At 39.8% G+C, this 23051-nt stretch overlaps 1 protein-coding gene across 1 annotated transcript in view; it reads left to right on the forward strand.

Moving 5' to 3' along the window:
- The first annotated feature begins 230 nt into the window (after nt 1–230).
- Nucleotides 231–23051, forward strand: part of ERC2 (ELKS/RAB6-interacting/CAST family member 2) — a 617452-nt gene continuing 594631 nt past the window's right edge. Inside the window, exon 1 of the mRNA XM_058170468.1 lies at nt 231–887. Within this exon, the coding sequence (XP_058026451.1) occupies nt 231–887 (657 nt within the window). The remainder of the gene's footprint in view (nt 888–23051) is intronic.

Genomic DNA, 23051 nt, shown 5'->3' on the forward strand with positions numbered 1-23051 from the left:
ACGAATTAGTTCTCCCAGATGTCGCTGCTATATTGTTACTTGCACAACCATAACATTGTTGCTTTATTTTCAGATCTCGAACCCGGAAAATTGATTTCAACGAATGTGTTGCCTTCTGGAAGAGTGCTGTGAAGCTGTTTGCCAATATTTCCAACTGAAAATTAATGCTAGGCATCCTACTTAAGAGAGGAATAGTTTCTTGTTAAGTAGTACCTCACAGTAAAATCAAAATGTACGGAAGTGCAAGAACAATCAGTAACCTGGAAGGCAGTCCTGCCAGATCTCCACGTTTGCCGAGGTCTCCTCGTCTGGGCCATCGGCGAACAAGTAGTGGAGGAGGTGGAGGGACAGGTAAAACTTTATCAATGGAGAACATTCAGTCACTTAATGCTGCCTATGCAACATCTGGACCAATGTATCTGAGTGACCATGAAGGTGTGGCATCTACTACTTTCCCAAAGGGCACAATGACTCTTGGAAGGGCTACAAATCGAGCTGTATATGGTGGACGAGTTACAGCGATGGGAAGCAGCCCTAATATTGCTTCTGTTGGCCTTTCCCATTCAGATCTCCTCTCTTATACTGATCAGCATGGAGGGTTGACCACTTCCTCACATCATCACCACCATCAAATTCCTTCCATGCTGAGGCAAGTAAGAGACAGCACCATGCTAGATTTACAGGCTCAGCTGAAGGAGTTACAAAGAGAAAATGACCTTCTAAGGAAAGAGCTAGACATCAAGGATAGCAAGCTTGGATCTTCCATGAATAGCATCAAGACCTTCTGGAGTCCGGAGCTTAAAAAAGAACGAGTTTTGCGCAAAGAGGAAGCAGCCAGAATGTCTGTTTTGAAAGAACAAATGAGGGTTTCTCATGAGGAGAATCAGGTAAGCAACAAACAGGAAATAATGACATATATCAATTGAGCAGCATGTCTTAATTTACTTACACGGTTATTCCTTAGTGATATTTCTTGTTCCTATGAAAATAGAAAAAATGGGTATGTCTTTGATATGGTTTCCATCTATACTGCTACTGATACTTGATTACTCCTTAGTTTGCATTATTTTCAATAACCTCTATGAATACATAAATATACATCTTTACCAGGCTAAGGGAACATACTCAGAAATAGGTGTTTGCTGGGCAGTTACAACTTTCCATTTATGTAAAAAAAGGCAAAACATGATGTTGTACTTTGAATTGCATCAACACATATTTCATTTGATAATAGCTTTTCATTTCATTCTAGATTTTGAAGTGACTTAGTAAATGATCTCTTAGGAGTAATGGCCTATGTCAGTGATTGCAAAACTATGACATGCAATTCTTGGAAAGGGGACACACCAGGGGTGAAATGTAAAATTTATTACTACTGGTTCTGTGGGCGTGGCTTGGTGGTGGAGGAGGTAATGTGACCAGGTGGGCGTGGCCAACTTTTTTTTTACTTTTAAAAGCATTTTTTTATGACCTCTTCAGCCGAAGAGGTTATAGAAAAAATGCTTTTAAAAGGCTCCTTGGGTGATCCCAGCTGACTTGCTTGATCGTCAAAGGCTTTTCTTTTCTTTTAAAAGCATTTTTTTGCCTTTAAAAGAAAAAAAAGCCTTTGACGATCAGGGAACTCAGCTGGGATCACCAGTGGAGCCTTTTTTTTTTTTTAGTAAAAAAGTTTTATTTCCATTTTCCAACAACCTATTCAATATACAGTCTCTTATTCAACATTAGTCATTAACTTTCATTTGTTACCTGCCCAGCTACCACTTCCTTCCTTAACAAACCTTTCCTCCTCCCTTCTCTACTTTCTTCTACTTTCTTCATCCTTCCTCTCCTTCGCTTTTCTACATCCTCTCCTCCTTCCCTACTCTTCTCTTCCACCCTTTCTAACCCTCTCGCTTTCCCCTTTCTTCTTCCTCTCCTTTCCCCCTTTTCTACTTCTCTCTTTCCTACCTACTTTCTTCCTTCACTCTCTCCTCTCCCTTTCCATTCCCTTCTGAAATGGCAGCTGAGCAGCCCCGATTTCATTTCAAATTATTTCTATTTCTTAATTACATATCTTCAATCATTCCTTTACATTGATCCTTCATCTCCCCCTCCCCCTCCCTCCCCCCTCCCACCCCCCCGGAGACTTCCCAGAACAAAGTACAGGGTATAAGATTAACAATCATAAATTAAAATACAACATAAGTCATAATCCATAGTCACTCCTCTCTCTAAGACCTTAACTCCCCTTCCAGAAACAAAACAGTACATTCTTCTTCCAGTCCATTATATATCAGTCCATTCCACTCCTAAAATCTTCAGAATCTTCCGATTAAATTAGTATTTCCAGTTCATCAATAAAATACATAGTTTTTAATATCCAATCTTCATCAATTAACACCAAATATATATCAATCCATTCCACTCCTGAAGTCTTCAGAATCTTATAATTTTTAATATACAATCTTCATCGATCAAGACCAAGACAATATTCCATCTTCCAGTATTCATCAGAAATTCTTTTATAATATACCTTTCTTCCTTAAACAGTCTCCCAAATATAATTCATATTTCCAGCTTAAATTCTTAAATTTTTATCCAATCTCCAAAAATAAACAATATTCTATCTTCTCATATCTTTAATATCACTTACATAAATCAAATAACATTGCTAATATTAATATTTCTTCAATTTACCTTACATCTGTCAAATAACATTATTAAAATTATAACTTATATCCAAAATATATCAATTATAACAATTAAATTCTATTTAACCAAATACCAACATTACATCCATAAATTTTTCTATCTGTCCTCCAAAAGTTAAACAATATTCCATCTTCCCATTCCTTTATACCTCACATATATCAAATAGTAACACCTTATACCCAAAATAAGTCAGTTGTAAAAATTAAACCCTCTCTATATATATATTAAAAAATACCATCAAAATCACATCTTAAGCATTCTCCTTCCCTTGTCTTCTATCTTACATTTTCCACCATCTGCTCACCAATCAGTTTAACATCTAACAATAAAGAATTTCCAATCTTTAATATATTGGTGTAAAAATCTCTTGTTTAAAAACTTATTAAGAAAAGATAAGCCTCCAAAAGTTCCTATAAAAAAAAATATTCCATATTTGAAGTGAAGAAGTTTCCAAGATTTTAGTAGTTAGTTCTGTTTGCTTAAGAGCCATTCTTAAACTGTAAAATCTACCAAAAAGAGAGAAAAAAAATTCAATAAACTTTTCTTCTTAAACATTGTGATAAAGAAAAAGGTAAAAAGAAAAAAAATCATTAACAGTTCTTCATTCCATTTAAAAAGTAGCTTGTTATGTTCTTCTCTTCCTTTGTCCTTTTATAGTTTCACTTTCCTTTGTATATTGCAAACACCATTTTAAATCCACTCAAGTTAAAATTTAGTTCAAAGGAAAGCTATTTAAGAGCTGAAGTTAAGATTTATTACTTGCAAATTCTTGCTAGTCCTCCTACTTTGTTCTGTTGAGTTCTCTTTAAAAATAAATCTTATCGTATTTGTATACCGCCCTATCTCCCTAGGGACTCAGGGCGGTTCACAGGCAAATAAAAAGGTACATATAAATACAAAGTAAAATAACAGTTAAAAAGCTTATTCTACATGGCCCAATTTTTAAAAGCAATATAAATAATAAAACCCATTAAAACCAATATAAAATTTAAAATCTAATCCAGTCCTGCACAGATGAATAGATATGATTTAAGCTCGCGACGGAAGGTTCGGAGGTTCGGAAGTTGACGAAGTCCTGGGGGGAGTTCGTTCCAGAGGGTGGGAGCCCCCACAGAGAAGGCCCTTCCCCTGGGTGTCGCCAGACGGCACTGCCTAGCTGACGGCACCCTGAGGAGTCCCTCTCTGTGAGAGCGCACAGGTCGGTGGGAGGTATTCGGTCGCAGCAGGCGGTCCCGTAAATAACCCGGCCCTATGCCATGGAGTGCTTTAAAGGTGGTTACCAAGACCTTGAAGCGCACCCGGAAGGCCACAGGCAGCCAGTGCAGTCTGCGCAGGAGAGGTGTCACATGGGAGCCACGAGGGGCTCCCTCTATCACCCGCGCAGCCGCATTCTGAACTAACTGAAGCCTCCGGATGCCCCTCAAGGGGAGCCCCATGTAGAGAGCATTGCAGTAATCCAGGCGAGTCGTCACGAGGCGTGGTGACCGTGCATAGGGCATCCCGGTCTAGAAAGGCGCAACTGGCGAACCAGGCGAACCTGGTAAAAGCTCTCCTGGAGACGGCCGTCAAATGATCTTCAAAGACAGCCGTTCATCCAGGAGGCGCCCAAGTTGCGCACCCTCTCCGCCGGGCCCAATGACTCGCCCCCAACAGTCAGCCGTGGACTCAGCTGACTGTACCGGGATGCCGGCATCCACAGCCACTCTGTCTTGGAGGGATTGAGCTTGAGCCTGTTTCTCCCCATCCAGACCCGTACGGCTTCCAAACACCGGGACAGCACTTCGATAGCTTCGTTGGGGTGGCCCGGTGTGGAAAAGTACAGCTGGGTGTCATCAGCGTACAGCTGGTACCTCACACCGAAGCCACTGATGATCTCACCCAACGGCTTCATATAGATGTTGAACAGAAGGGGCGAGAGAATCGACCCCTGTGGCACCCCACAAGTGAGGCACCTCGGGGTTGACCTCTGCTCCCCTGTCAACACTGTCTGCGACCGATCGGAGAGATAGGAGGAGAACCACCGATAAACGGTGCCTCCCACTCCCACTCCCTCCAACCGGCGCAGCAGGATACCATGGTCGATGGTATCAAAAGCCGCTGAGAGGTCTAATAGGACCAGGGCAAAGGAACAACCCCTATCCCTGGCCCTCCAGAGATCATCCACCAACGCGACCAAAGCTGTCTCAGTGCTGTAACCGGGCCGGAAACCGGACTGGAACGGGTCTAGATAGACAGTTTCATCCAGGTGTAGGGGAAACTGATGTGCCACCATACTCTCTACAACCTTCGCCGCGAAGTGAAGGTTGGAGACCGGACGATAATTACCTAAAACAGCCGGGTCTAGGGAAGGCTTCTTGAGGAGGGGCCTCACCACCGCCTCTTTCAAGGCGGCCGGAATGACTCCCTCCAACAAAGAAGCGCTCATAATCGCCTGGAGCCAGCCTTGTGTCACCTCCTGAGTGGCCAGTACCAACCAGGAGGGGCACGGGTCCAGTAAACACGTGGTGGCATTCAATCTACCCAACAACCTGTCCATGTCCTCGGGAGCCACAGGGTCAGACTCATCCCAAACAATGTCAACAAGACCACCCTCAGACGCCCCATCTGAATCGCCGCAATTATTTCATTATTTCATTATTCGACTAGGAAACACTATTAGTGCTAATGATTGTGGGGTTTATTCTATTTATATATAGTAGCATGCCCTGCCAGTATTGGTGGGGGTGTGGTTTTCTCCTTGGTAGTTCTTTCTTTAGAGTATTATTATTTTCTGTTTGATTGCTTGTCAGGTGTTAATCTCTGCTTCTCTGGATGTTGGATATCGAAGAAGGATATGTTCTGGTCTTTGTTTTATTTTTAGGGCTTTTTAATTGTCTCTTTTGAATGATTTGTAAATATGGTTTATCTGAATGTGTCCATTGATGGCTGATTTGTCTGAGTGCCAAACTTCCAGGAATTCTTTAGCATTTTGGGATTTAGTTGGTCTAAATTCCTTACAGTTTTTCAGTTCCCCTATTGTTGAGTCTGTCCATATGTTGTGAGATTAAGGAGTTTTCATAGTCTCTTCTAACTGCTAGCTGATGTTCATGGACATGCTCTTACATAGTTACTGTTAGTCTTTATACTGCATGTTGGAGATAATTCCTGGTTCTCCCCCCCCCCCTTGGGCTACTGGGCCTTTTGGTTTACTTAAGACATATTGGAAGGCTTTAGTTGGTTTGTGCATTAGGGTGGTGCCTTGTGATTGTAGTAGTCTGGTGGTTGTTTTTGAGATATTTCTGATGTATGGCTGTGCTATCTTTTTTACAGCTTGTATTGGTTGCCTTGTGGTGGGTTGAGTGGTCAGGTACTTTTTGATAAAGTTGTGTGGATATCCATTTTGTTGAAAAATGTTGTTGCTTAAATGACCTGTTTCCTTTTTCTGGTGTTCTGGGTTGTTGCTGTGTGTTTTTGCTCATCAGAATAATGTTCCGCAGCAATTCTTGTGAGACGTTGGGTTGTTATTTTTTTTTTTTTGTTTTAAAAAGTTTTATTTTGACATTCTTATCCAATAACATATCCAATAACATATTTAATGTACCCTCATATACAATTAATCGGATCTGCCTGGTCACCACCCCCTTCCTTTTCCTTTTACTCTCCTTCTTTACCTTCTTCTACTTTCCATAACCATCCTCCCCCTCTCTTATCTACATCCTCTCCTCTTTCCTCCCTATTCCTTTCTTCTCCCTCTTCCCCTCTTCCTTCCTTCCTTTCCTCCTCCTCCTCTTCTCTTTCCTCCTTCTCTCTTCTACTCCTTCTTTCCCTTCATTCTAAAGTAGTAACCAGGCAGGTCCGATCTTACATTAATTATACATCTTCAATCATCTTTGTACATTAACTATCAATCCATTTTCTACCCCCTCTCCTCCTTCCCTTCCTCCCCCACCCCCAGGACTTCCGAGAACCGAGTACAGGGTATAAAACTAACAACAAAATTAAAATCTAGCACAAATCATAATCCATAGTCGTTCCTTAAAACCTCCACTCCTTCCAAAGACAAAGAAGATACTTTTCTTCCACTCCATTATATATCAGACCATTCCACTCCTAGAATTCTCCAAAGTTTCCAATTGAGTTAGTGTTTATTCTTGAATAAAGTACGTAGTTTTAATATCCAACCTTCATCAATCAATATCAAAACAACGTTCCATCTTCCAATATTCACCAAGGTTTCTTCTAAAATGTCTTTCTTCCTTAGCAATCTCTCAAAATAGTTCATATTTCCGACTTAGTTTCTTTAATTTTTCTGTCCAACCTTCAGGGGTAAGCAATAGTCCATCTTTTCACATCTTTAACATTTATATATACAACAAATAATATTACAAATATCCAAAGTGTCAATTGTAATAATTAAAATCTTCACTTTACCTTACTTATGTCAAATAACATTGTTAAAATTACACCTATATCATCCACAATATATCTATTATAACAATTACATTCTAATTAACATTACATCCATCTCTTAAATATAATATTTAATCCAAGTTCCTAAATTTTACTATCTATCCTCCAAAATTAAACAATATTCCATCTTCCTATTCCTTTATACCTTTAATATATCATATAGTACCCCTAAAATTACACATTTATATCCACAATAAGTCATTTACAAAAATTAACCATAATCATATTTAATAAAGTTAAACATTCTCCTCCTTCTTCTATCTTACACATTTTCAACCATCTATTCACCATTCAACTTAACATCTGTTAACAAAGAATTCCCAATCTTTAATACATTAGTATAAAAATCTCGTGCTTTACAAATTGTATTGAGAAAATACTTTTTCCTTTATAATTCAGTGTTAAACCTGCTGGAACCTCCCATCTAAAATATATCTGATGTTTCTTAAGCTCATCCACCAGAAAGGCAAATTCTTTTCTCTTTCTTAACATTTTAGGAGGAATTTCCTTCATCATTATTATATCTTGTCCTAATATTTGAAATTTATTTTTATAAAATGCTTGCAAAATTCCATACCTAATCCTCTTATTTGTAAAATAAATAACCACATCTCTCGGTAAACACTTCTGCCTTGCCCACCAGGAATTAACACGATAAATTTTTCAATATTAACTTCAAAATCTTCTGGTTCCATTCCTCTATCTGGGCAAAGGCCTGAATAAAAATCTCTTTCAAATTTTCCTCTTTAAATTCTCTTAAACCCCTTACCCTTATAGCATATTCCATTAATTTATATTGTAATATAACCCTTTCTTCCTCTGCCTTATCAGCCTTAACCTGAATATCATCTATTTTATTTTCTAAATTCAAATTAATTTGAACTTCATCTATTTTCCTTTGCAAATCTAAATTAATTTGGTTAAATTCATTCAGTCTTTCTTCTGTCTGTGTACTAGATAACAATAATGGAGTAATTGATTCCTTTAATTTTTTCATCTCCTTACTCTGCTCTTCCACCAAATCTTTAAAATCCAGTATTTCTCTCCATTTCATTAAATTTTGATCTATTTCTGAAAGATGAGCCTCCATAAGCTCCTGTAAAAATTCCTTAGACTGTCTTTAATATCTTCTTTCAATTTCCGTACCTGAAGTGAAGATATTTCCAATAATTTAGAAGTGGTTAAATCTCTTTGCTTAAAAGCCATTTTAAACTAAGTAATATCAAGAAGAAGAAGAAGAAAAAAAAAAGGGGAGGAATAAAAGAAAAAAAAAACCCAATAAATTTTTCTTCTTAAACACTGTAAAAAAAGATAATAAAAGAAATAGATTTTTTTTTAAAAAAGAATTCCATTTAGAAAAAAAATCTTGTTATTTTCTTCTTAGAGGTTCCACACCAGCAATTGTAATCAGCATTTCCTTAGCTTTCACTTTCAAAAAACAAAACGCCATCTTTCTTCATCTCCACTCTTCAAATAACTTCTCTGTCAGGGAGTTAAAATCATCTTACAAGCAAATGCCAGCCTTCCTGCTTTCGATTCTTCCGTGTTGAAAATTTATCATAAATCCTCTTCAGTCACGGAGATGGACGCTGCGTTTTGCTCTGCTTTTTGCAGAGGCGTTCTGGACTCTGGAGCTTTTTTGAACTATCGAAGGAGCGTTTCCCATCAAACCACCAGAAATCATTCTGGGGCTTTTCTTGGGGGCTCAAACTTCAGTTCAAATGCTCATCTCCCCCTCTTTGCCCGAGGCAGAGATTTACGAGCTGTTGACAGAAGATTAGCACTGTCTAAACAGCTCTCACAGAATCACAAAGAACGGGCGGACTGAAATTGCCGCCATTAACACAGCGGAGCCAAACCGGAAGTCGGGTTGTTATTTTGATAATGAAGTACTTGGAACATGTTTCTAATTTGTAATGAATTTCTCTGCAGATGAGGATATCCAGGAAGTTGTTTTTTCTTTCCTTGTGAATTTTATTCCTTTTAAGATATTGCTTGTTTCATGTGTCTTCTGAAGTTTTTTTTCTTTTTTATTATGCTGAAGATGTCATCTACATATCAGATCCATACTTTTGGTTACGTGCATAGGAGTGCTACAATTTCTAGACATTGCATTGGATTGCAATCTCTGCTATGAGTCCTGAGAGTGATTCTCATGGATATTCCTCTAATTTGTTGGCATATTGTCCATCAAATTGAAAATGGGTAGTGAGGCAAAGTTTGATGAAGTCCATGATTCTGGATAGTTCAATGTGCATTTAGTTAAGTCGGAAGTGTTGTGTAGTAATGCTGCCATAAATACTTTAAACAGTTCTGGGTCTATGGATATAAAGAATGCCTTGACATCAAATGAAACCGCTCTGGAATGAACTCCCCCCTGGCCTACGTCAAGTGCCTGATCTTCGGACCTTCCGTCGTGAGCTAAAAACATACTTATTTATTCAAGCGGGACTGGCATAATAGTTTGATTTTAAATTGGGGTTTTATTAATATTCTTAAATATTTTAAATTTAATTTTAATTATTAGCCGTTTTTGTAATTTTGCTGTTTTAATTTGTTTTAACTGTACATATTTTGTATTTTATCTCCGGCTGTACACCGCCCTGAGTCCTTCGGGAGAAGGGCGGTATAAAAAATTCAATAAATAAATAAATAAATAAACCATTTGATCTTCTATTGTTAGGTCTTTGATTTTCTGGAAGAACTGTAGTTGGGAGCTGATAGAATATTCACTCTCCTCTGTGAGATGTTCAGGTTTATTGTAAATTATTTGACTGTATTGTATTTGGGGTCCTGGCAATGATACCATTGGACAAAGAACTATGTTGGGCTTGTGTATTTTTGGATATCCATAGAAGTGGGAAAATGGGCCCACTCACTGGTTTTCATCTGCCACTGTTGTTCTTTTGTTATCTGATTCTCATGAGTAGGTCATTAAGGGTTCTCTTGATGAAGTTGTCAAATTTCTGTACCAATTTGGTGCATGCACGGATGTAGATTTATTTGTCTTCTAGTAATTCTTTGACTTTTTGTGTGTACTGTGATCTGTCCATGACACTTATGGATTGGCCTTTGCCTGATGACAGGACGATGATGACAGGTCTTTCTTTAGATTTTTGAGTGTATCTCCGTCCTCTGCTTTGAGCTGGTTCTGATTCTGTATTCTTCGGATCTGTAGGATTATTGTCTGTGTTATGTTTGCTTGGGTCTCTGTTGTAGGTTCTGCGGTTTTAAATGCTGCTTCTAAGGCTGCAAAGAATTCTCACTGATTAGCACCATCTATTTATAGTTGAAACCTTTCTGGAGGATATTGTGTTCTGCAATAGATAGTGGGTGACTGGACATCTTGACAACCCATTCAGGTTCTGGTACCTCTTTGCTTCTGGGATATAGTTTGGCTTAGAGTTTCGCTTTTCTTTTTTCAGCTTGTACTACCATGTGTACATAAGAACTGTCTCTTCCTGAGCCTGCTCTGAAATTGATGATTAATTAATTGACATGTACATTGTATTCAGTTTTATGGCCAATAGTGCTCAATACACTCAAATAATATTAAAAATGGCAAGAGTTGCGTGCCCAACATATATGCCATGTGGCTAAATGCATGATGAAAAAAAGCAGCATTATTAGCACATCTCTTTTCCCATGTACACATCATGATGTAGGATTCTCTTTTCTTTTTTGGGGGTTGGGGGTTGGGATATGTTATTGATGTCAACCACGGCAGCAAAATTGTTTGGCTATTTTCTCTCCTCACCTCTTAGATTTACAATTTCGGCAACAGGTTGCAAAAGTAAAATCCTGGCAAGGAACGAGAAAGATAAGGAAATAGCTCTAGATTTATGAATAAATGAATGAAAAAAAAAATTACCTAGTAGCATCGCTCATTAAACAAACATTAGCTTGTGGCATTAGATGCCAGATAGATATGTAAAAATAATTGTGAAAAAGCCTCATTATGTATAATAATTTATTTGATTGCTATATGTAGGGAAGAAGCTTTCAGTTAAGGAAGTAATTGGTTTTAAGATTGACTTGTGTTTTAATTGGCAGATTATATATGGCTAATTTGGATTGGGAACTGTACCATACCTGATCATTTATTTTTTAATTTTCTTCTATCACTTCAACTGTTTGTGATTAAAGAAAGATAAGTGTGCAAAAGATAATATGAAATATGAATAGGTTCAAATGTAGACTTTAACAACTTCTAGTTTTGAGGCAATGGCAATGAATCATACAGTTGTAGTTATAGGTATATTTGATCACTAAACTAATGAATACAGATTCTCTAGAATAGCAAACACCATATGCCAGTCATGCAAATATAGACACAGTGGTATAGAAAAATGTTTCTTTTAAAAAAATGTAAATGCATTCCTCCCTCATAATATAATCTCATTCAAGATTAACCAGACTTCAGTCCTACTGTATTAAAATGAGACTTACTGTACTTTTCAGAGTATAAGACGCACTCCCCCCACCCCCCCAAAAAAGAGGGTGGAAATATTAATGCATTTTATAGACTGAATACAGCCATTTTTTTGCCTCCCAAAACCCTGCCCCACACACCCCGTTTTTGCCAAAAAAAGGCCCATTTTTTGCAAAAATGGAAGATGCAGAGGGTTTGGGAGGCCTGCAGAGTGCTCCTGGGGCTGGGGAGGGCAAAAAACAGAGGCACGGAGGCCCAAAACTATTTTTTTTCTTGTTTTCCTCTTTGAAATCTTGGTGCGTCTTATATTCCGGTGCGTCTTATTATCTGAAAAATATGGTATTGTAGTTTGTTTGAGATCCAACAGCACAATTCTATACAAATGTACTAAAAAACACAGCATTCAGTAAGGATTACCCACAGGAAAAAGATATAAGATCATGAGCATTGTTGTTGTTAGTTGCGAAGTCATGTCCGACCCATCGCGACCCCATGGACAACATTCCTCCAGGCCTTCCTGTCCTCTACCATCCTCTGGAGTCCATTTAAACTCATGCCTACTGCTTCAGTGACTCCATCGAGCCACCTCGTTCTCTCCCTTCTTCTTTTGCCCTCAATCTTTCCCAGCATTAGGCTCTTCTCCAGTGAGTCCTTCTTTCTCATTAGGTGGCCAAAGTATTTCAGTTTCATCTTCAGGATCTGGCCTTCTAAAGAGCAGTCAGGGTTGATCTCCTCTAGAACTGATTTGTTTGTTCGCCTTGCAGTCCAAGGGACTCGCAGGAGTCTTCTCCAGCACCAGAGTTCAAAGGCCTCAATTCTTGAGCATACAAAACCAATATTGCTCTTAAGATCAGCAGAGCCATTTCTTATACATTTATCCATAAATACATTAAACAATCAAACAACCAGACAGCCTTGCTTATTCCCTGCTCAGTGCTAAACTATTTGTATAGTATTTCATTTTTCTTTTAATAGTAGCCAGCAATCTGTCAACTCTATATTCATGCAAAGCATAATCAAACTTATTCACTTTATCAGCTCTGCATTGCTCTCATCACTTCTAAGCTTTCTTCAGTCTTTTAAGACCTGGTTATGCCAGCAAAACTGGGAATTCCAGATGAATTTTTGGGGTGACTCCATTAGCATCCCTATATCTATTAAGTTCTTGTATGATTTATTTTTTTAAATTTTTTAATGTTTTTATAATGAATGAAAACAGTGGTTTTGCATATTTATTCATTGTTCTTAGCTTTGTTGTATACTGCTCAGAGTCACCTTGGCGAGATGGGTGCTTATATAAATTAGATCAATCAATCAATCATACACTTTCAATCAAGAAATACAAAGTATATTTCCTTTCTTCATATTCATAATTTTCTCCATGACTTGATGAAGAGTAAAAATCTGGTTTGCACAAAAGTTCCCTGGCATAAAGGCAAATTGCCCCATTTTGCTCAACGACAACGAATAAAAGATGATGTAAAAAGAAAAATGTGGTTTTTCAAATTTCGGTTCATAATACGTGTGTGTGTGTGTTTATGAAACTGTTATGAATAGAAAGTTGAAAAATTGTGTTTTCCTTTTTACATCATCTTTTATTCCTTTAAATGATCCCATTCACCACCTTCATGTTTGACAAAGATATATATGATTATTTATTTACTTACTGCAACGTAACTTGGCGTCTTTCATACTAGAAGAAAAAAGATTACAAAATTCTATGACTCTTCATATTCCGAATAAATTATTTGACAAACTATTCCTCTGAAAAGTACAAGAAGGTAAATTCATATTGCTTTTGTATGAGGTGTGTAATTTGTGGTTGGTGGGCAAACATGTAAAGTTTTTAGAACATACAATTTTGAGAGAACTAGTGCTCCCCAAAACGATATCACTGTCATAAATTCTCCTCTTATTAGAAGGCAGAGTGGTTGCCCCCCTTATTGTATTTTTTCTCAGGACACTTCCTAGCTTTCTCAGCATTCTTGTATAATATGAAAAAGAAGCTGACACTTGCTGCTTTTCCTGCCCATCTCCCATTTAATGTCTGCTATAATTAAAAGATTCTAAACAAAAGCCGGTTAGGATAGGGAAACTGAAGTTTCTGGGCACATTCTTGTCCATAAATACTATATTACATGCTTATCATTTCTGAATTCTGTAGGCCAGGTAACTTCTGAATTGTAGTTCAGCATCACAGAATTGAGGAGTTAGAAGAGACCACAAGAATCATTGAGCTCAGTACTCTTTGGTATACAAGGAAACTCTCTAAAATATCTATGAGAGGTAGCTCTTCTTTGTTGTTGTTGTTCGTTGCGAAGTCATGTCCCACCTATCGTGATCCCATAGACAATGTTTCTCCAAGCCTTCCTGTCCTCTACCATCCTCTGGAGTTCCATCTAAACTCACACGGACTGCTTCAGTGACTCCAGCCACCTCGTTCTCTGTCTTCCCCTTCTTCTTTTGCCCTCAATCTTTCCCAGCATTAGGTTCTTCTCCTTCTTATTAGGTGGCCAAAGTATTTGAGTTTCATCTTCAGGATCTGGCCTTCTAAAGAGCAGTCTTAAAACTCTCCAAAGGTAGAGAGCCTACAACTTCTATAGGAAGGTTGTTCCAATATCCACACCAGTGTCATCTAATCTACTTCTGTAAAATTCCTTTATAGAGGATAAATTCCTTGCTACTTAGAGGTCAGTGAAGGGGTGGGTTCTAGTTATCTTTACTACTGATTTGCAATGGGAGCACAGACTTCTACGCATGAGCAGAAGCTTCTGCGCATGCACAGATATTCCATTATGATGTCCATACTTTTACTACTGGTTCGCAACCCACCACTGGGTCAGTGGAATATATTTTATCTCAGTAGAAGACTGCAATCTTCTTCATTTATTTGGGAGGTTTAAAGGTCATTTGAAGGGCAAGGCTTTGTATTCCTTACCAGCTAAGCTGAAACATCACCCCACGCCATAATGGCTATTTGTTTTTATTTTAATGCATTTTACACTTTCAGTCATTGCAGTTTTCTAAAGTAAGGTTTGTGGTCTGTGGCTTATTGTAATATACACTCCTTAGCCAATTGTGGTTTATTTGATTGTCCGTGGTTAAAATCTGCCTTAGCAAACAAAGCAGATTATAGAAATGGTGCGATGAAAGGTGTGATTGAAAGGTGTGATTGCTTGGATTATATGGAAGAACACAGCGTTAAGCTGTTGATGTATTCTTATGAATTATTTATCTGCCTAATATTGCAATATTTTACATTAAAAAGCTTTCTTGTCTTTAATAACCATTTCAATTTTCTTTTGGTTCCTCTGTGATTGTGATACAGCCCTGGAGATTTACTCCACATTATTTTACAGAATATTAGTTCTATTCTGTCTGTCTGAACCTTGACATTATCCTGTTGCCTAGAGGAAGAGCAGAAATTACATTTTCCAGAGGAAAAAGGGAGAAACGTAGTAGAGGGTCAAAGTTACCTCAACTAGATACAACTTCAGAAATTTTGACTGTGTTGGACACTGCACCTGATTGAAATGTCTTGTGATTTGGGGCATGGTGTTATTAGTTTTTCTATCATATAGTTAATAGGTCTTATTCAATTTGTCTACATTAACAGGGGCCATGATAGACCCTTCATAGAATACTTTAAAATACTTTAAACAATAAATAATTTAGATCTAGAAAAGAAGGAAAAAAATTAAAATACAAAATATTTAGGATAAAAAACTTTATCCATCATTTTATCTATGAAACCAGTGGTCACCAACTGGTGTTCTGTGGACCACTGGTGGTCTGTGAAATTTTTTTGGTGGTCCATAGAAAACTTATTTGCATTTTTTTATATTGCACTAAATCAGGGGTCCTCAATCTACGGCCCCTGGGCCGGATTTATGCAATGAATGTTTGTGTTGCTGCAGAGAGTCTCCCACTTTGGGGTCTTTTTGTGTGGATCAGAGTGGGGGCAGAAATTCCAATGGAGTCTGCTTCAGCCTCCTGGTATGGGGCTTTGGGTGATGGCCACTAGTGGCAAAGAGCCGGAGAGCCTTGTTTCAGTTGGACTGCATCATGGCCTGGAACTGTCTGGCTATCTCAGCCTGCTCAGCCTCCAGGCGCCAGTATCTGGCCTTGCACTCCCTCAGGTCTTCCCTCTGCTTGGAAAGCCTATGCTCATAGTCCTCAGTGAAGTGATTCTGCTGAGCGTCCTTCTCAGCCAGATCCAATTTGAACTGAGACAGCAGTTTTGCCAACTCTTTCTCATGGTGGCTGCTTAGCTCCAACAACTGCTTCCTGTTGGTTTTTTTTTTGCATTTATATCCCGCCCTTCTCCGAAGACTCAGGGCGGCTTACACTATGTCAAGCAATAGTCTTCATCCATTTGTATATTATATACAAAGTCAACTTATTGCCCCCAACAATCTGGGTCCTCATTTTACCTACCTTATAAAGGATGGAAGGCTGAGTCAACCTTGGGCCTGGTGGGGCTTGAACCTGCAGTAATTGCAAGCAGCTGCTATTAATAACAGACTGTCTTAGCAGTCTGACCCACTCAAGGACCTGTTGGGGCCCTAAGGAGCTCGGACATGGCAGGCAAGCAGTGGCTGGGAGTGGAAGGGTGAGTAGAGGCCGGCGAGACACCCCTCGACATGAGTGACATCAAGTTGGCCATGCCCACCCAGTCACATGACCACCTAGCCACACCCACCCAGCCAGTCATTAGGCAGATCATATTAGTGGTCCGGGAGATTTTAAATTATGAATTTAGTGGTCCCTGAGGTACAAAAGGTTGGTGACCCCTGTATTAAACTCAAGACCTGGTTATAATAATCAGGCCTTGGGCTTGCAAGGAACCAGAGATACATTCTGATATCTCGATTGTGTGGTGCCCATTCTTATCCTCCCTTTGCGTAGGCTTGGTATATTTGTTTATATAATTTCCTTTTTTAAAAACTGGATTTTATATTTTTATATTGCCTGCTTTTATATTTGTTGTTATTTGATTGTTGTGTGCTGTTCAGTGTTGCATTTTGAAAGAGGGATGGCTATACAAATTTCATAAGTAAATAAATAAATAACTTATTCACAATGGAAGGTGCACAGATATGTGTTAAATTCATACCCAATGGTTTCCGACAGCCACCTCTATGGTCCAAAATTTCATCACCTTTCTAGAATATAGAACAAAATCATAGGGTTAGAGAGACCTCGGAGGTCTTCTGGTCTAACCCAATGATGGGTTGCTACCAGTTCACCCCGGATCAGGTGAACCGGTAGCAGTGCTTGCAGGATGCTCCGCCCACCCACCCGGACACTTCTGCGCATATGCAGAAGTGTCGTGCGTGTGCACACACGAGCAAACCGGTAGCAAACTAAATTGAAACCCACTACTGGTCTAAACCCCTGCTCAAGACAAGAAACCTTATAGCCATGATGGCGAACCTATGGCATGCTTGTCAGAAGTGGCACGCAGAGCCCACCCTGTGGGCATGCGCACCGGCCAGATGCTCTCTTCCAGGTTCCGGCACACGCATGCACGCCGGCCAGCTGGTCTTCATGCAAAGAACAGCTGGCTACCACGCATGCGTGCACCAGAACCCAGAAGAGCAGCTGCCCAGCGTGTGCATGCGCAATGGCCAGCTGCTCTGTTCTGGGTTCTGGTGCCCCGGTGCACTCGCATGCGCACACTTCAGTTTTGGCACTTGGTGCTGAAAAGGTTAACCATCACTGCCTTATAGCATTCCGATCTAATGTCTATTTTTGAAACCCTCCAGTGTTGAAGCACCCACAACTCTAGGGATTAAGCTATTCCATTGACTAATTGTTCTTGGTCATTTAACTGGTAGCATAAAGTTCCCTATTGGGATTAGGGAGAATCCCTAGTTTCCTAGAGAAAGGATTAACTGTACCCTCCAAGGGTGATAGATAGATAGAAAAGTGCAGCTGTTTCAATTTCAGTGTCTGGATAGGTATATAATTGAATTTCCGGGCAATACCACTGAGCGCAAATCAGGTGAGCGGGTAAGGTTTTTAAAATAAGTTTTTATAATATGATGGATTTTTAAAATGTTTATAAACCTCTTGGACTCACTCTATCTGTGGGTTGGGCGGCTGAATATATTTGTTTAATAAATAAATAATAATAAAATCTAAGTGTGAGAACCTTTTGTGTGAGCAAGCATGTTGTAAAAATATTTGGAGAAAGGAAGAGAAGAAGAGATGAACTCATAGTAGCAGAGGTTTGAAGTGGGCTTAGAATCAGGTTAACAGAGAATATTTTATCTTGATATACAGTACATAGAGACAGATTTCACACCTCATACCTCAGCCTCAATGAGCTCATATTACAATAGAATATACCCTTCTACTTATACACAAGAAAAATATATGTTAGAATGGAAAATGTGGATTGATTATATTCAAAATAAGTATCAGATAAAAAAATATCGAATAGCATATGAGTAAATTTAGGAAATATTTTGTATTAGATATATTTCTGAAGGAGAGGGGAATTGAGAGTGTGATTAAGTGTGGAGAGACTAGAGATTATAATTTAGGAATTATTTTAGATTATGATTGTTAGTTTTGATACCCTGCATTTTGTTCTGGGAAGTCAGGGTGGGGGTGGGGAGTAAGGGGAGGGAATTGGGGTTGAGGCTAGAGATGGAGTGATGGTTAATGTACAGGGATTATTGAAGATGTATAAATATAATTAATGTAGGGTCGGGTCTGCCCAGTTACCATTTTAGAACGGTGGGGAGGAGAAAGAGAGAGTAGGAGGTAGGAAAGAGGAGAAGAGGAAGGAAGAGGGTAGAAGAGGAGAAGGAAGGTGTAGGGTGGAGGGAGGAGAGGATGTAGATAAGAGAAGGAGAGGAAGGTCTGGAAAGTAGAAGGTAGAAGAGGAAGAGTGTTAAAAGGGGTGGTGACTGGGCAGGCCCGACTAATTGTATATAACTGTACGTCGAATGAGATGTTTGACATGATTGTAAAAATAAAACTTTTTTATGGGAAAAAAAAGAATATACCCTTCTACTACTATTTTTCTGCCATTAATGACAAACTTCAAAGCACTTTTATTCTTAACTGTAGAAGCAGATTACTCAAACAATTTAATTAGAATTTCAGAATGAATTTATTTCCCAGATTGGAATCATGGAGCGTGAAGACCCCTGTTTGCTAACTTTCTGTATGCTACATAACAGAACTGTGTTCTGCTTTAATGCTAAGGGGAGTCATGATTCCTTTCTGTCACTGGAACAAAACCCCATCACTTCAGATTTTTGGGTGTTAATCTCAGTTTCATTGAGGGCTACATCAGAAGTGTGTTTGACTTCAGGGGCTGGGTGGGCATGGCCGGGATGGGCATGGCCAGCTCGATGTCACTCGTGTCTGGGGTCCTGTTTTTGGCCAGGATGGTCTCCTGCCTCTGCCGGGGAAAACAGAGCCTGAGGGGCACAGCCCTGGACTCCATTTTCCCTGGCAGACAGCTGCAGGAGGCCGTTGCGGCCAGGGAGGGCTGCGCGTGGCCCTCCCAAGCTCTGCTTTCAGTAGCAGAGGCACAGCAGGTCGGTTCTTCACTATTTCCAGGGCAGCCCCGCAGGCCAGTTCTAAGCACCCCTGTGATAAATGGTCCGCATTAGTTGTGCAGGCTTCAGAACAACTCTTGCTATTTTTTTTAGTGTTATTTCCTACAGCAAAAGCAAGACACTCTTAATAATAGTTACCTTAGATATGATATGATATGATATGATATGATATGATATGATATGATATGATATGATATAATATAATATAATATAATATAATATAATATAATATAATATAATATAATATAATATAATATAATATAATATAATATAATATAATATAATATAATATAACATAACAACAGAGTTGAAAGGGACCTTGGAGGCCTTCTAGTCCAACCCCCTGCCCAGGCAGGAAACCCTACACCATCTCAGACAGATGGTTATCCAACATTTTCTTAATTTTAATTAATTTTAATTCAGATATTTTGCCTGAAAGCTCTCATACTTCAGCCTGAACATTTCTCTAGGCACTTTGTTTTCTATTTTTTTATTCCATTCTGGAAGATATATTTCCAGAAGCAATTCATCTTATTCCATAAAAGGCGCACAAGTATCACATTTTTCCTAAACGTTCTTACATGCCTTCTTTTTGTATATTGTATATCAAGAGAAAAAAGTATGAGTGTTTTCTCCTGCTTTTTGAGTGTTTCTATAAGATAGTTTCTGTATCTTGTAACTGCTACATTTTCTAGCACCCTCTTCCAGCCACACCATAAAGGTAGTCCTCGACTTATGGCCACAATTCAGACCAAGATTTCTGTTGTTAAGTGATACATTTGTTAAGTGAGCTTTGACCCATTTTATTACCTTTTTTGCCCCCATTGTTGAGTTAATTACTGCAGTTGATAAGTCAGTAACCTGGTGGTTAAGTGAATCTGGCTTCCCCATTGACTTTGCTTGTCAGAAGGTCACACAAGGGGATCGATCACATGACCCTGGGACAGAGCAACATTCATAAATATGAACCAATTGCCAAGCTTCTGCATTTTGATCATGTGATCATGGCGATGCTGCGATGGCCATAAGTGTGTAAGTCACTTTTTCCAGTGCCATTGTAACTTTGAATGGTCACTAAATGAGCTGTTGTAAGTCGAGGACTACCTCTAGTCCAGCTCTGGTTTCCTTCTTTTAAATAATTTTAAGATTTTATTAGAAGGAAACCAGAGCAGGACTAGAGGTAGTCCTCGACTTATGGCCACAATTCAGACCAAGATTTCTGTTGTTAAGTGATACATTTGTTAAGTGATACATTTGTTAAGTGATACATTTGTTAAGTGAGCTTTGACCCATTTTATTACCTTTTTGCCCCCATTGTTAAGTTAATTACTGCAGTTGATAAGTCAGTAACCTGGTGGTTAAGTGAATCTGGCTTCCCATTGACTTTGACTTTGCTTGTCAGAAGGTCACACAAGGGATCGCATGGATCACATGAAAAATTGGGTAGTTTCGGGCGAGGTGATGGAGGCGAGTCTTGTTGAGACCATCTGGGAGGAGTTTGATCCTGTGGCTCCCGAGGACATGGACAGGTTGCTGGGACGGCTAAATGCTACCACATGTTTATTGGACCCGTGTCCCTCCTGGTTGGTGCTGGCCACCCGGGACGTGACACGAGGCTGGCTCCAGGGAATTGTCAACGCTTCCTTGGGGGAGGGTGTTGTCCCCACCGCCTTGAAAGAGGCGGTGGTGAGGCCCCTCCTCAAGAAGCCCTCCCTGGACCCGGCTGTTTTAGGTAACTATCGTCCAGTTTCCAACCTTCGCTTTGTGGCGAAGGTTGTTGAGAGTGTGGTGGCACATCAGTTACCCCGGTACCTGGATGAGTCTGTCTATCTAGACCCGTTCCAGTCCGGTTTCCGACCCGGGTACAGCACGGAGACAGCTTTGGTCGCGTTGGTGGATGACCTCTGGAGGGCCCGGGATAGGGGTTATTCCTCTGCCCTGGTTCTCCTAGATCTCTCAGCGGCTTTCGATACCATCGACCATGGTATCCTGCTGCGACGGTTGGGGAGTTTAGGAGTGGGAGGCACCGTGTTTCGGTGGTTCTCGTCCTATCTCTCCGACCGATCGCAGACAGTGTTGGCAGGGGGGCAGAGATCGACTTCGAGGCACCTCCTTTGTGGGGTGCCACAGGGGTTGGTTCTCTCGCCTCTCCTGTTCAACATCTATATGAAGCCGCTGGGCGAGGTCATCAGTGGTTTTGGGGTGAGTTATCAACTGTACGCGGATGACACCCAGCTGTACATTTCCACCCCTGACCACCCCAATGAAGCTGTCGAAATGTTGTCTCGGTGTTTGGAGGCCGTGCGGGTCTGGATGGGGAGAAACAGGCTCAAGCTCAATCCCTCCAAGACTGAGTGGCTGTGGATGCCGGCATCCCGGTACAGCCAGCTGCAACCGCGGCTGACTGTTGGAGGCGAATTATTGGCCCCAATGGAGAGGGTGCGCAATCTGGGTGTTCTCCTGGATGAACGGTTGTCCTTTGAAGATCATTTGGCGACCGTCTCCAGGAGAGCCTTTTACCAGGTCCGCCTGGTCCGCCAGTTGCGCCCCTTTCTAGACCGGGATGCCTTATGCACGGTCACTCACGCCCTCGTCACTTCTCGCCTGGACTACTGCAATGCTCTCTACATGGGGCTCCCCTTGAGGAGCACCCGGAGGCTTCAGTTGGTCCAGAATGCAGCTGCGTGGGTGATAGAGGGAGCCACTCGTGGCTCCCATATAACACCAATCCTGCGCAGGCTGCACTGGCTACCTGTGGTCTTCCGGGTGCACTTCAAGGTGTTGGTTATCTATGGCATAGGACCGGGATATCTTCGGGACCGCCTTCTGCTACCACATGCCTCCCACTGACTGGTATACTCCCATAGAGAGGGTCTCCTCAGGGTGCCGTCAACCAAACAGTGTCGGCTGGCGACCCCCAGTGGGAGAGCCTTCTCTGTGGGGGCACCTACCCTCTGGAACGAGCTTCCCCCAGGACTTCGACAACTTCCTGACCTCCGGACTTTTCGCCGCGAGCTGAAGACGTATCTATTCTTCCGAGCAGGACTGGCTTGATAGGGGTTTTTAATTTGTTTTAAAAGGGGTTTATTTTATATTTATATTATGTATTTTATATTTAAATTTAGGCCTTATCGAATAAGTTTTTTAAATAGTTTTTATTGTAATATATTGTATTGTTTTTACTTGGCTGTTCACTGCCCTGAGTCCTTCGGGAGAAGGGCGGTATAAAAATTAAATTATTATTATTATTATTATTATTATTATTATTATTATTATTATTATTATTATTATTATTATTATTATTATTATTATTATTTTAAAGTATTTTCTACTCTTAAGAAATAAATAGTATGCTCTCTGACAAGGCCATAGCTGAAAGGCAAAGTATACATTCATAAACTCATGAAATCAATGGACTTAAATAAATATTGCATTTAAATTGAACGAAACTGTATTTAAAAACTTATCTAACATATTGTTGACTTCTGAATTGAATGTATTTTACAATCCCTTAACAATAATAATTGAACTCCCATAGTAAGGAGAATATTTTCTAAAACAATAGTACGATATCTAAAGAATATGAAAGGCAGACCTCTTTTTCTAGAACTTTAGGGGTTTCTTTTGAAATTTTTGGGCTACATTGTAAGATATTCTATATTCTGTAAAAAATGTTGGCAGCTTTTATATATTCTAGTGGCCTTTTGAAATAAAAAAATTCCCAATTAATTTCTGCAGTATTTAAAGCAAAAACAACATTGCAACTTTTAAAAAAGTCTACCCCAGTACCTGGTCAGAAATGCTTTAGATGTAAGGATCTGGAAAATGTTAGTCAGGATGGTAAGTTTGAATTAATGTCTGCATGTTCTTATTAAGAATGACATGTTGTGTAATGAACA

This window comes from Ahaetulla prasina, chromosome 2 (genome assembly GCF_028640845.1).
Source record: "Ahaetulla prasina isolate Xishuangbanna chromosome 2, ASM2864084v1, whole genome shotgun sequence".
NCBI classification, from domain to species: domain Eukaryota; kingdom Metazoa; phylum Chordata; class Lepidosauria; order Squamata; family Colubridae; genus Ahaetulla; species Ahaetulla prasina.